Below are 14,249 nucleotides of genomic sequence, written 5' to 3'. Positions count from 1 at the left end.
AGCCCTGTTAGAACTTTAGCCTGCTCTGAATATACCTTGTTAGCTCTAAGGCATTACTTGTATATAATAGTTATTGCATAATTACATAATCTCAAGATATAAATTAAAGGGACACAAAACTTAAAAATTGAAGGCCTCCATTTTAATTTATGAAGCTAAAATAAGTGAGATAGTTTAATTTCCATACCACTATTGTGTTCAGATTTGTTTTACATTCCTGCTAACCCTGAATTAACTTGACAATAATCCACCCAGCTGCCTTGATTCTTGTTTTTTCATTGCGCAGCAAGGCAGTACAGCCAAACACATACATACACAACGCTCGCTGCCGCTGAAAATGAAGCTGCATTGTACTAACCCCACTGCTTACAATATAGAGGGTTGCTGAGTAATGAAGAAATAAAATAGTTGAGAGAGGAGACAGTCAGCAGGTACATTTAGGGTAAGCAGGGGGTTATTTCTAAAAACCTGTCATGCCCAATTATTGCTCCCTGGTCTCTGTGTTCCTGGTTTTGTGGCTTCTCTCGGAGGCCCTGATATTCAAAGATTCTCCAGCTTGGAGAGAAATTGTAGTCCAGACTTCCCAAAGGATAAACTCACTGAATTTTCAAAAGAAAAAGGGCGGATCTCTCTCATTTATGTATGTGAAGCAGAGACAAGACCAGTGCAATATAGCATTGCATAGTATTAGAGTTTTGTTACACTTACACTTTGTGCATTATATATTGTATTTTATATTAATATACATTTCATATTGGGTACTTTCAGTATTATTGCATTTAAGTTTTTCACTTTCTGATTTATATTTTAATACATTTTAATTTAGATCTAGCAGTGATTTTACACATTCTGATTATGCTTTGAAAGTTTCTGTGTTACTTTAATAACTTAGGATCATACTTTGTATATTTCTGTGTAGCTTTTACAAATTACATTGCACCTTGTATTTGCTGCATTACAAACTAAAACTGACATTTTCAGAAAGTGGGAGTGACAGGAGAGTTCCCTGGGCTGAACAGGGGAGTTCCCAGGGTATGTCTGAAGCTCTCTAACAAGAAAGGTTGCCACCTCAGCCATTTTTTTCTGGGCACTTATGATTTACACATGCTGCAGGGTGTTCAGGGAGGATTTTTCTGGAGACCTGTTGCCTGCACTGGCTAGCTCCCTCGCTCCATCTGCCTGCCAGCTGTTTTTACCTAATTGTACAGACTATTTAAAGGGACAGTAAAGTCAAATTTAAACTTTCATGATTCAAATAGAGCATGCAAATTTAAACAACTTTCCAATTTACTTTTATCATCAAATTTGCTTTGTTCTATTGGTATTCTTTGTTGAAGACTAAACCTAGGTAAGCTCATATTTGATTTCTAAAACCTTGAAGGCCACCTCTAATCTCAGTGAATTTTCATTTTTTTAACAGTTAGACAGTGTTAGTTCATGTGTGTCTTATAGATAACATTAACGTAGATTACAAGTTTTGCGTTATGAGTCAACTAGCAGCATTGTGGCCCATAACGCATCATTTTCCCCAACGCAGCCATTACAAGTCTTGTCGGTATAGGTGTACTGCAAGCCTTTTAGCCTGTACTGCGTTGAGGCTAAAAAGTGAGCGTTACAGCCTAAAACGACAAGATCTGTACCGCCATCTAAAGTCAGTAGTTATGAGTGTTACGCTACAAAGCTGTAACATAAAACTCATAACTAGAGTGTTAAAAAGTATACTAACACCCATAAACTACCTATTAACCCCAAACCGAGACCCTCCCACTTTGCAAACACTATAATAAATGTATTAACCCCTAATATGCCGCTCCCGATATCGCCGCCATAATAAACTTATTAACCCCTATTAACCGGTATGGAGCTCAATGCAGCCCGCACAAGCCGGGTTTTTTTAAACTTGTAATGGCAGTGCTATAGGGGGTTAAATAACGCAACTTTTGTGGCGTTCTTTACTTTCCCTATAGCGCTCAAAACTCGTAATCTAGGTGATTGTGCTCACTCCAATAGAGTTATGCAGGGGTCATCACTGATTGGCTAAAATTCAAGTTTGTAAATAGCACTGAGATAAAGGAGCAGTCTGCAGAGGCTTAGATACAAGGTTATCACAAAGATAAAAATTATATTAATATAACCGTTTTGGTTATACAAAACTGGTGAATAGGTAATAATAATATCTATCTTTTTAAATAATAAAAATGTTCAAGAAGACTGTCCCTTTAAGAATTATTTTTTCTTCACATTTCCTGCCTTGACATAGATTCATTTTCTGTTTAAGGCTCTGTTTATCTTGCACCTTTTGACTTTATTTTGATATTGACCCATATTGTTCTTCTGACTGTGCTTCTAGATTCCCCTCTTGTTGTGAAGCACGGTACGTCTGATTTTTGGTTTTCCAGACAATTTTCTTTGACTTGGACTCTGCCTCAGCTTACTATTTTTGTACTTAACTGCTCATATCAATTCTGACCTCGGCCTGTCTGACCTTTCCTCTGCATTACCCCATTCACCTATTCCTAGCCTTGAAATGGGCCCTCAGTCTAACCCAGGCATGGGGTAATCATCTAAGCCACACTGCCACATTGTCCAGTCCAGATGGGCATCACAGTCAGTAAAATGTGCCTGCTTCAGTCTACCAAGCCTCAGCAGTAACCAGCTTCTGCCAAGCCTCAGCAGTAACCTGCTTCTACCAAGCCTCAGAAGTAACCAGTTTCTGCCAAGCCTCAAAAGTAACCAGCTTCTGCCAAGCCTCAGCTTACTATTTTTGTACTTAACTGCTCATATTGATTCTGACCTCATCCTGCCAGACCTTTCCTTTGCATTACCCCATTCCCTTATTCCTAGCCTTGGAATGGGCCCTCAGTCTAACCCAGGCATGGGGTAATCCTCTAAGCCACCCTGCCACATTGTCTAGTCCAGATGGGCATCACAGTCAGTAAAATATGCCTGCTTTCAGTCTACCAAGTCTCAGCAGTAACCAGCTTCTGCCAAGCCTCAGCAGTATCCTGTGTCTGCCAAGCCTCAGCACTAACCTGCGTCTGCCAAGCCTCAGCAGTAACCTGCATCTGCCAAGCCTCAGCAGTAACCAGTATCTGCCAAGCCTCAGCAGTAACCTGCATCTGCCAAGCCTCAGCAGTAACCTGCGTCTGCCAAGCCTCAGCAGTAACCTGCATCTGCCAAGCCTCAGCAGTAACCTGCGTCTGCCAAGCCTCAACAGTAACCAGCTTCTGCCAAGCCTTACCAGTAACCAGCTTCTGCCAACCCTCAATAGTAACCTGCGTATGCCAAGCCTCAACAGTAACCAGCTTCTACCAAGCTACAGCAGTAACCTGCTTCTACCAAGCCTCAGCGGTTATATGTTCTGTGCCAAGCCTTAGCAGTAACCAACTTCAGCCAGGCCTCAGCAGTAACCAACTTCAGCCAAGCCTCAGAAGAAACCAGCTTCTGCAAAGTCTCAGAAGTATCCAGCTTCTGCCAAGCCTCAGCAGTAACCAGCTTCTGCCAAGCCTCAGCAGAAACCAAGCCACAGCAGTAACCTGTGTCTGCCAAGCCTCAGCAGTAACCAGCTTCTACCAAGCTACAGCAGTAACATGCCTCTGCCAAGCCTCAGCCGTAACCAAGCCTCAGCAGTAACCAGCTTCTGCCAAGACACATCAGTAACCAACTTCTGCCAAGTCACAGCAGTAACCTGCTTCTGCCAAGCCTCAGCAGTAACCTGCTTCTGCCATGCCTTAGCAGTAACCAGCTTCTGCCAAGCCTCAGCAGTACCCAGCTTCTACCAAGCCACATCAGTAAAATGCCTCTGCCAACCTTTAGCAGTAATGATATGGGTGTGGAAGAGAGCGCTAAAAGCTTAAAAGGCTAAAAATGCTTAAAAATGGTGACAATTTATTGTAATGACATAAAAACAGTGATTCAAGCATATAAAATACAAGCATATAAAAATAAAATATTACAATGGCTAAAAACTACATGGATCCATGATGACATAAAAGAGTTGATACACGTTGAAGCTATACCATAGGTGGTTATGTACAAAAGATGCAAACACAGTATGTCAACGCGTTTCGGCCTTTCCCATACCTTTTTCAAGACTACAAGTCTTGAAAAAGGCCTGGGAAAGGTCGAAAAGCGTTGACATACTGGTGAGCTTATTTCTATCATTCTGAAAAGTGTAAAAACTTTATTGCACCATTGTTTTTCTTGTTTATTTGCAGGTTCAGGATATCTCTATATATTTTTTTCTTTTTTCTTTTTATTTTTATTTATTTTTTCTATTTTTTCTATTTTTTCCATTTTTTACTTTTTTACTTTATATTTTTTCACACATATATAGGATCAAACATTTCGTGTTCACTCTTTGGAAACCAATCTGGATTTTTTGCATTTTTATTTTTTCATATTTATCACTCTTTCATGACACATTGGAGTTTGGACTGAATATTACACACCAACGTTTGGACATTATTATTTGGACACTTTGTACTTAATTTATTTGGACACTTTTGTACTTTTGTGATCTTTGGAACTTTTTATTCACTCACCTTATGTTTTGAACTTGTTATTGCTACACACATCACATGATTGGTTATTAACCCATTTTTTATTTATTCCTTGCTGTGTTTGCATCTTTTGTACATAACCTCCTATGGTATAGCTTCAACGTGTATCAACTCTTTTATTTCATCATGGATCCATGTAGTTTTTAGCCATTGTAATATTGTATTTTTATATGCTTGTATTTTATATGCTTGAATCACTGTTTTTATGTCATTACAATAAATTGTCACTATTTTTAAGCATTTTTAGCCTTTTAAGCTTTTAGCGCTTCCTTCCACACCCATATCATTACTGTTACCTTTTAAGTCCGCTAGGGGACTTTTGGAAGTGAGCTTAAGGCATATATACTAGTGCACGGTTTATGACATTCAGTTAATTTAACCCTCAGCAGTAACCAGCTTCTGCCAAGCCTCAGCAGCACCCAGCTTCTACCAAGCTACAGCAGTAACCTGTGTCTACCAAGCCTCAGCAGTAATATGTTCTGTACCAAGCCTCAGCAGTAACCTGCTTCTGCCAAGCCTCAGCAGTAACCAATTTCAGCCAAGCCTCAGGAGTAATTTGCCTCTGCCAAGCCTCAGCAGTAACCAGCTTCTGCCAAGCCACATCAGTAACATGTCTCTGCCAACCCTCAGCAGTAACCAGCTTCTACCAAGCTACAGCAGTAATGTGCATCTGCCAAGCCTCAACAGTAACCAGCTTCTACCAAGTCTCAGCAGTAACCAGCTTCTGCCAAGCCACAACAGTAACCAGCTTCTGCCAAGCCACAGCAGTAACCTGTTTCTGACAAGCTTCAGAAGTTACCTGCTCCTATCAAACTATAGCCGTAACCTGCTCCTACCAAGCCACAACAGTAACCTGTTATGTGCCAAGCTCCAGCAGTAACCTGTTCTCTGCCAAGCTCCAGCAGTAACTTGTTCTCTGCCACGCTCCAGCTGTAACCTGCTTCTACCAAGCCACAACAGTAACCTGTTATGTGCCAAGCTCCAGCAGTAACCTGTTCTGTGCCAAGCTCCAGAAGTAACTTGTTCTCTGCCACACTCCAGCTGTAACCTGTTCTCTGCCAAGCTCCAGTAACCTGCTCTCTCACAAGCTCCAGCAGTAACCTGTTCTCTGTCAAGATCCAGCAGTAGCCTGTGCTTAGCCAAGCTCCAGCAGTAACCTGTTCTCAGCCAAGCTCCAGCAGTAACCTGTTCTCAGCCAAGCTCCAGCAGTAATCTGTTCTCTACCAAGCTCCAGCAGTAACCGGTTCTCTTCCAAGCTACAACAGTAAGCTGCTCTCTCACAAGCTCCAACAGTAACCTGTTCTCTGCCAAGCTCTAGCAGTAACCTGTTCTCTGCCAAGCTGCAGCAGTAACCTGTTCTCTACCAATCTCTAGCAGTAACTTGTTCTCTGCCAAGCTGCAGCAGTAACCTGCTCTCTACCAAACTCTAGCAGTAACCTGTTCTCTACCAAGCTCTAGTAGTAACCTGTTCTCTGCCAAGCTCTAGCAGTAACTTGTTCTTTATCAAGCTCTAGCAGTAACCTGTTCTCTACCAAGCTCTATCAGTAACCTGTATCTGCCAAGCCTCAGCAGTACCCTGCTTCTGCCAAGCCTCAGCAGTAACCTGCTTCTACCAAGCTACAGCAGTAACATGCCTCTGCCAAGCCTCAGCAGTAACCAGCTTCTGCCAAGACTCAGCAGTAACCAGCTTCTGCCATTACTCAGCAGTAACCAGATTCTGCCAAGCCTCAGCAGTAACCAGCTTCTGCCAATCCTCAGCAGTAACCAGCTTCTGCCAAGCCTCATCAGTAACCAAGCCTCAGCAGTAACTAGCTTCTACCAAGCCTTAGCAGTTATATGTTCTGTGCCAAGCTTTAGCAGTTATATGTTCTGTGCCAAGCCTCAGCAGTAACCAACTTCAAACAAGCCTTAGCAGTAATTTGCATCTGCCAAGCCTCAGCAGTAACCATCTTCAGCCAAGCCTCAGCAGTAACAGGCCTCTGCCAAGCCTCAACAGTAACCAGCTTCTACCAAGCTTCAGCAGTAACCTGTTTTGTGTCAAACCTCAGCAGTAACCAGCTTCTGCCAACCCTCAGCATTAATCTACTTCTGCCAAGCCTCAGCAGTAACCAGCTTCTGCCAAGCCTCAGCACTTACCAGCTTCTGCCAAGCCACAGCAGTAACCTGCTTCTACCAAGCTTTAGAAGTAATGTGTATCTGCCAAGCCTCAGCAGTAACCAGCTTCTGCCAAGCCATAGCATTAACCAGCTTCTGCCAAGACTCAGCAGTAACCTGTTTTTGACAAGCATCAGCAGTAACCAGCTTCAGCCAAGCCTCAGCAGTAACATGCCTCTGCCAAGACTCAGCAGTAACCTGCATCTACTAAGCATCAGCAGTAACCTACATCTACCAAGCCACAACAGTAACCAGCTTCTGCCAAGCCACAACAGCAACCAGCTTCTGCCAAGACTCAGCATTTACCTGTTTCTGCCAAGCATCAGCAGTTATCTGCTCCTACCAAACCACAACAGTAACCTGTTATGTGCCATGCTCCAGCAGTAAAGTGTTCTCTACCAAGCTCCAGCAGTAAACCTGTTACCAAAAAGAACCCTAAGTCAGAAATCACCTCAAAGAATAAACTCCCCTCTCCTGATCTAATCACAAACATGACAAAACTACCTCCTTATTGTAGCTTCATAAATTAAAATGGAGCTTCTAATTTCTCAATTTTTTGTCCCTTTAAAAATGAAATTTATGCTTACCTGATAAATTTGTTTCTTTCTAAACTGTCTGAAAACAGGGAGGGCCATGGACAAATTTATCAGGTAAGCATACATTTAATTTTCTTTCTAATGACACGGTGAGTCCACGGATCATCATAATTACTATTGGGGATCAATACCCAAGCTAGAGGACACAGATGATAAGGGAGGGACAAGACAGTAAGCCTAAACCGAAGGCACCACTGCTTGAAGAACCTTTCTCCCAAAAGCCGCCTCAGCTGAAGCAAAGGTATCAAATTTGTAAAATTTTGAAAAAGTATGTAAAGATGACCAAGTGGCAGCCTTGCAAATCTGATCTATAGAGGCACCATTTTTGAAAGCTCAAGTAGAAGAAACCGCCTTCGTGGAATGAGCCATGATTTTCTCAGGAGGCTGCTGACAAGCAGTTTCATATGCCAAATGAATACCACTCCTCAACCAGCAAGAAAGAGAAGTAGCCATAGCTTTCTGACACTTACACTTCCCAGAAAAAACAAAAAATAAAGAAGAAGACTGGTGAAAATTCTTAGTCGCCTGCAAATAATATTTCAATGCACGAACTACATAAAGAATGTGCAACAAACGTTCCTTATGAGAAGAAGGATTAGGACACAAAGAAGGAACAACAATTTCTTCATTAATATTTTTATCTGAAACAACCTTGGGAAGAAAACCTAAAGCAGTAAGCAATACTACCTTATCCGAATGAAAAATAAGGAAAGGAGCTTCACACTGTAACGCTGAAAGCTCAGAAACTCTTCTAGCCGAAGAGATAGCAATCAAAAACAAAACCTTCCAGGTTAACAACTTAATATCCAAAGAATGCATAGGCTCAAACCAAACGGAGCCTGTTGAAGAACTCTCAGAACTAAATTAAGACTCTAAGGAAGAGTCAGAAACTTAAACATAGGCCGGATTCTAACCAAAGCCTGACAAAAAGACTGAACACCTGGCACATCTGCCAGATGTTTATGCAACAGAATAGATAAAGCAGAAATTTGACCCTTCAGGGTACTAGCAGATAAACCCTTCTCCAGACCCTCCTGGAGAAAAGACAAAATCCTAGGAATCCTGACTCTACTCCAAGAGTAGCCTCTAGATTCACACCAATACAGATATTTATGGGATATCTTGTAATAGATCTTTCTAGTCACAGGCTTACACACCTGAATCATAGTCTCAATAACTGACTCAGAAAAACCACGCTTAGATAAAATCAAGCGTTCAATCTCCAAGCAGTCAGCTTCAGAGAAACAAGATTTGGATTAAGGAAGGGACCGTGAAGTAGAAGGTCCTTCCTCAATGGAAGACTCCAAGGTGGGAAGGATGACATCTCCACCAGATCCACATACCAGATCCTGCGAGGCCATGCCGGTGCAATGAGAATTACCCACACCCTCTCCTGTCTGATCCGAGCAATGACCCGAGGAAGAAGGGCAAACGGAGGAAACACGTATGCCAGACTGAACTTCCAAGGAACTTCTAGAGCATCTATTAAAACCGCTTGAGCATCCCTTGACCTCTAACCGTACTTCGGAAGCTTGGCATTGTGATAAGATGCCATAAGATCCAACTCCGGTTGACCCCACTTGAGAATTTAACTGGAAAACACCTCCTGATGAAGCTCCCACTCCCCCGGGTGAAAAGATTGTCTTCTCAGAAAATCCGCTTTCCAATTGTCCACCCCTGGAATGTGGATCGCAGACAGACAACAATTGTGAGCCTCCGCCCACTGAATAATCCTGGCTACTTCCTTCATCACCAAGGAACTCCGAGTTCCTCCTGATGATTGATGTAAGCCATAGACGTTATATTGTCTGACTGAAATCTGATAATCTGGGTTGAAGCCAACTGAGGCCAGGCCAGAAGAGCATTGAAGATTGCCCTCAGCTCTAAGACATTTATAGGAAGAACTGATTCCTCCCGAGTCCACAAACCCTGAGCCTTCAACGAACCCCAGACAGCTCCCCAACCCAGCAGACTGGCATCCGTGGTCATAATCACCCAGGAAGGCCTGCGAAAACAGGTTCCCTGGGAGAGACGCTCATGAGACACCCACCACGGAAGAGAATCACTTGCAGACTGATCTAGAACAATCTTTGGAGACAGATCCGTATAATCCCTGTTCCACTGTCTCAGCATGCATAACTGCAGAGGTCTGAGATGGAACCAAGCAAACGGAATGATGTCCATGACTGAAACCATCAGACCAATAACCTCCATACACTGGGCCACCGACAGCCGAGGAGAGGACTGAAAATCCAGACATGAATTGAACATTTTTTACTTTCTTGCCTCTGTCAAAAAGATCTTCATTTCCAGAGAATCTATAATGGTTCCCGAAAATACCACTCTTGTAGCCGGAACCAAGGAACTTTTTCCTAAATTCACCTTCCAACCGTGGAAGCACTGAAAAGACAACAACAACTCGGTGTGGGAGTTTGCTAGTTGAAAAGATGGTGCCTGAACCAGAATGTCATCCAAATAAGGAGCAACCACAACCCCCTGCTATCTGAGAACTGCCAGTAATGCACCCAGAACCTTTGAAAACACACTGGGAGCTGTTGCAATACCAAAGGGGAGAGTCACAAACTGAAAATGTTTGTCTAGAAAGGCAAATCTCAGAAACTTGCGATGATCCGTGTGGATAGGAATATTCAGATACGCATCCTTCAGATCAACTTTAGTCATGTATTGACCCTCTTGAACCAGAGGAAGAATTGACCGAATAGTCTCCATCTTGAAAGACGGAACTTCGAGAAACTTGTTTACACACTTGAGATCCAGGATGGGTCTGAAAGTTCCCTCCTTTTTTGGAACAATGAACAGATTGGAATAGAAACCTAGTCACTGCTCCTGAACTGGAACAGGAACTATCACTCCCATGTCGGAAAGATCCTGAACACAACTTAAGAATGCCTCTCTTTTTATCTGGTTTACAGATGGCCTTGACAGATGAAACCTGCCCCTGGGAGGAACATTTTTGAACTCCAGTTTGTATCCCTGGGACACAATATCTACCAACCAGGGATCTGAAACAATCCTTTACCCAGGCTTGTGCAAACAAAGACAGCCTGCCCCCCACGTGATCTATTCCCGGATCAGGGACAGACCCTTCATGCTGACTTTGAATCAGTAGCTGGCTTCTTAGATTGCTTCCCCTTGCTCCAGGACTGATTGGACTTCCAAGAGGGCTTGGACTGATCCTGCTTGGAGGAGTAGGAAGAAGACTTACCAGAGAAGTTAAGTAAGGAACAAAAATTACTCTGACGACCCTTCTGTTTATTTCTCCTTTCCTGAGGAAAAGAATGACCCTTCCCTCCAGTGATATCAGAAATAATCTCAGCTAAACCAGGCCCATACAAGGTCTTCCCCTTGTAAGGAATGGATAAAAGCTTAGATTTAGATGATACATCTGCAGACCAAGACTTTAACCATAAAGCCCTGCGCACCAAAACAGCAAAGCCGGAAATTTTTGCTCCCAACTTGATGCCCTGTAAAGAAGCATCCGCAATAAAAGAATTAGCCAATTTCAAAGCCTTAATTCTATCCTGAATTTCCTCCAGAGGAGATTCCTGTTGAATAGAATCAGACAATGCATCAAACCAATATGCTGCCGCACTGGTAAGTGTCGCAATACACGCAGCAGGTTGCCATTGGAACCCCTGGTGAGCATACATCCTTTTAAGTAAAGCTTCTAACTTCTTATCCATGGGATCCTTAAAACAACAACTATCCTCAATAGGAATAGTGGTCCTCTTAGCTAAAATGGAAATAACTCCCTCTACTTCAGGAACTGTCTGCCAAGATAAAAGAGTCCACAATAGGAAACATCTTTCTAAAAATAGGAGGAGAAAAAGGAATTCCAGGCTTCTCCCATTTCCATGCAATAATTTCTGAAACACGATCTGGAACAGGAAAAACTTCCACCACAGAAGGAACCTCAAAGAATTTGTTAAGTTTACTTGCCTTCTTGGAAGTAACTATGATCATCGAATCAGAGTCTTCCAAAGTAGCCAAAACCTCCCTGAGTAACATACGGAGGTGCTCCAGCTTGAATCTGAAAGAAACAACCTCAGAATCAGCCAAAGGAGTCACACTATCAGAATCTAAAATTTCACCTTCAGACGCTACTGAAATATCTTCTTCCTCATTCCTATGGGTAGAAACATTAGAAATAACTGCAACAGAATCAGAACTCCTTTTACGCTTACCCTGCAACACAGGAAAAGCAGACAAAGCCTCAGATACAGCAGAGGATATATGAGTAGCCATATCCTGTAAAGAAAAAACAACCTGAGATGAAACGCAGGGCACTGCATGTGAAGAGGATTGAGATTGGGATGATTGGGGAGAAAGCTGCGTTACAGCTTGAACAGGAGACTCAAGAACAACAGTCTCCCTAGCAAAAGAAGGCTCTCAGTCAAAAAGCCTATCCCTGTAATGTAACACATGAGGAACAAAAAGGGATAGGAAGTTCCACATTAGCATCTAGTCATAGGGAACAAGTAAGAGCCTGCAAGTTCTCTTGGTACATCTCAAGCACACAATTCCAAAATAAAAATAAAAAAAATAAAAAATATTTTTATTAAAAATAAAAACCGTTGTTATCACTTTAAGAAAAAATAAAAAAGTATTGGAACAATGAACCCAGGACCCCTGCAGTACACCTCCACATATATATATGAATATCTATTTAAAAAAACATAGAAAACTTTACCCTATATGAAGAACATTGGAATTTAAATATTTACAGTACATACACACAGTAAATCACATTACTAAATAATTAAAATTGAATAAAAATTATTTTTCTTGTTTTCAGTCATTTGAATGGAAAGGGCTCCAAAGAATATATACATACAGCTAGGGATAAAAATATTTTATCCCCAGCTGATTCTGTACGTTTGCCCACTGACAAAGAAATGATCAGTCTATAATTTTAATGGTAGGTTTATTTGAACAGTGAGAGACAGAATAACAACAAAAAATCAAGAAAAATGCATTTAAAAAAAGTTATAAATTGAGTTGCATTTTAATGAGTGAAATAAGTATTTGATCCCTTTGCAAAACATGACTTAGTACTTGGTAGCAAAACTCTTGTTGGCAATCACAGAGCTCAGAAGCTTCTTGTAGTTGACCACCAGGTTTGCACACATCCCAGGAGGGATTTTGTCTCACTCCTCTTTGCAGATCCTCTCCAAGTCATTAAGGTTTCAAGGCTGACGTTTGGCAACTCGAACCTTCAGTTCCCTCCACAAATTTTTTATGGGATTAAGGTCTGGAGACTGGCTAGGTCACTTTAGGACCTTAATGTGCTTCTTCTTGAGCCACTCCTTTGTTGCCTTGGCCATGTGTTTTGGGTTATTGTCATGCTGGTATACCCATCCACGACCCATTTTCAATGCTCTGGCTGAGGGAAGGAGGTTCTCACCCAAGATTTGACGGTACATGGCCCCGTCCATCGTCCCTTTGACGCAGTGAAGTTGTCCTGTCCCCTTAGCAGTAAAACACCCCCAAAGCATAATGTTTCCACCTCCATGTTTGAAGGTGGGGATGGTGTTCTTGGGCTCATAGACAGCATTCCTCCTCCTCCAAACATGGCGAGTTGAGTTGATGCCAAAGAGCTCGATTTTTGTCTCATTTGACCACAACACTTTCACCCAGTTCTCTTCTGAATCATTCAGATCTTCATTGGCAAACTTTAGACGGGCCTGTACATGTGCTTTCTTGAGCAGGGGGACCTTGCGGGTGCTGCAGGATTTCAGTTCTTCACGGCGTAGTGTGTTACCAATTGTTTTCTTGGTAACTATAGTCCCAAAGAATAATACAGCATCCACACTTATGTTCAAAAGAGTGTAATACTACAAATATGGCTCTGTACAAATAATGGTTCACTCTATACCCCACAGTAATAATTAATATTCTCAGGTTGCTATAACACTGGGCTGTTTAATTGGAGGTCCCCTTGTTACATCAGTTTAACAGCCGTAGCGAAAGTAACAAGCAGGGAGAAACAACTCTCTTAAACCCAGCGGGTAAATCCGGTAATGAAATGTCAACACTGTATACAAAGAAGTTTTTACCTTCGTGCTCCTGTATGGAACATTACCTTTTCACCAAGGAATGGTCCCAATCACTGGTCTCACAGCTATCCAAACCGGTCCCACGATTCGCGGGAGGGCGATACGTCCTAGGAGACTTGTTTGTTTGTTTATTCTTGATCCAACCAAAGCAGTCTGAATGGTTGATGGGGGAGGAGGAGTAAACTTAATTGCAATTTCTCAAACATTGATTTCCCAGATGCTATCACATTTCAAACAAGAATTCTAGAGGACAAAGAAATTGCAGGCTGTAACATTTGGGAGCAAATAAAATCCAAAAGTTTTATTTAGAACATTGTTAAAAGGAAAAGTTTAGAAAGCACACACAAGTGTTTACATACAACCTCAGCACACGTGAGCTGCCTCCGATGCGTTTACTGCTTAGAACAAGCACTTCAATAATCCCAGCTGCCTTGAGATCATTGACAAGATCCTCCCATGTACTTCTGGGCTGATTCCTCACTGTTCTCATGATCATTGAAACTGCACAAGGTGAGATCTTGCATGGAGCCCCAGACCAAGGGAGATTGACAGTTACTTTGTGTTTCTTCCATTTGCGAATAATCACACCAAATGTTGTCCCCTTTTCACCAAGCTGCTTGACGATGGTCTTGTAGCCCATCCCAGCCTTGTGTAGGTCTACAGTCTTGTCCCTGACATCCTTGGACAGCTCTTTGGTCTTGGCCATGGTGGATAGTTTGGAATCTGATTGATTGATTGTTTGAATGCTTCTGTGCACATGTGTCGGTTTTACAGGTAACAAGCTGAGATTAAAAGCACTCCTTTTAAGAAAGTGCTCCTAATTTCAGTTTGTTACTTGTAGAAAAGACACCTGGGAGCCA

The 14,249-nt window shown here is 42.2% G+C and overlaps 1 protein-coding gene across 1 annotated transcript; it reads left to right on the top strand.

The window, feature by feature from the left end:
• The first annotated feature begins 2,942 nt into the window (after positions 1 to 2,942).
• On the top strand, positions 2,943 to 7,103 carry LOC128661413 (uncharacterized). The gene is made up of 6 exons (XM_053715669.1): positions 2,943 to 3,108; positions 3,218 to 3,629; positions 3,676 to 3,818; positions 4,949 to 5,410; positions 6,071 to 6,349; positions 6,442 to 7,103. The coding sequence occupies exons 1-6, from the start codon at positions 2,943 to 2,945 to the stop codon at positions 7,101 to 7,103; spliced, it is 2,124 nt and encodes a 707-aa protein (XP_053571644.1).
• The last annotated feature ends 7,146 nt before the right edge of the window (positions 7,104 to 14,249 follow it).

Source organism: Bombina bombina, chromosome 5 (genome assembly GCF_027579735.1).
Source record: "Bombina bombina isolate aBomBom1 chromosome 5, aBomBom1.pri, whole genome shotgun sequence".
NCBI classification, from domain to species: domain Eukaryota; kingdom Metazoa; phylum Chordata; class Amphibia; order Anura; family Bombinatoridae; genus Bombina; species Bombina bombina.
Note: the sequence above shows the minus strand (reverse complement) of the source record. Positions and strands in the feature narration are given on the sequence as shown.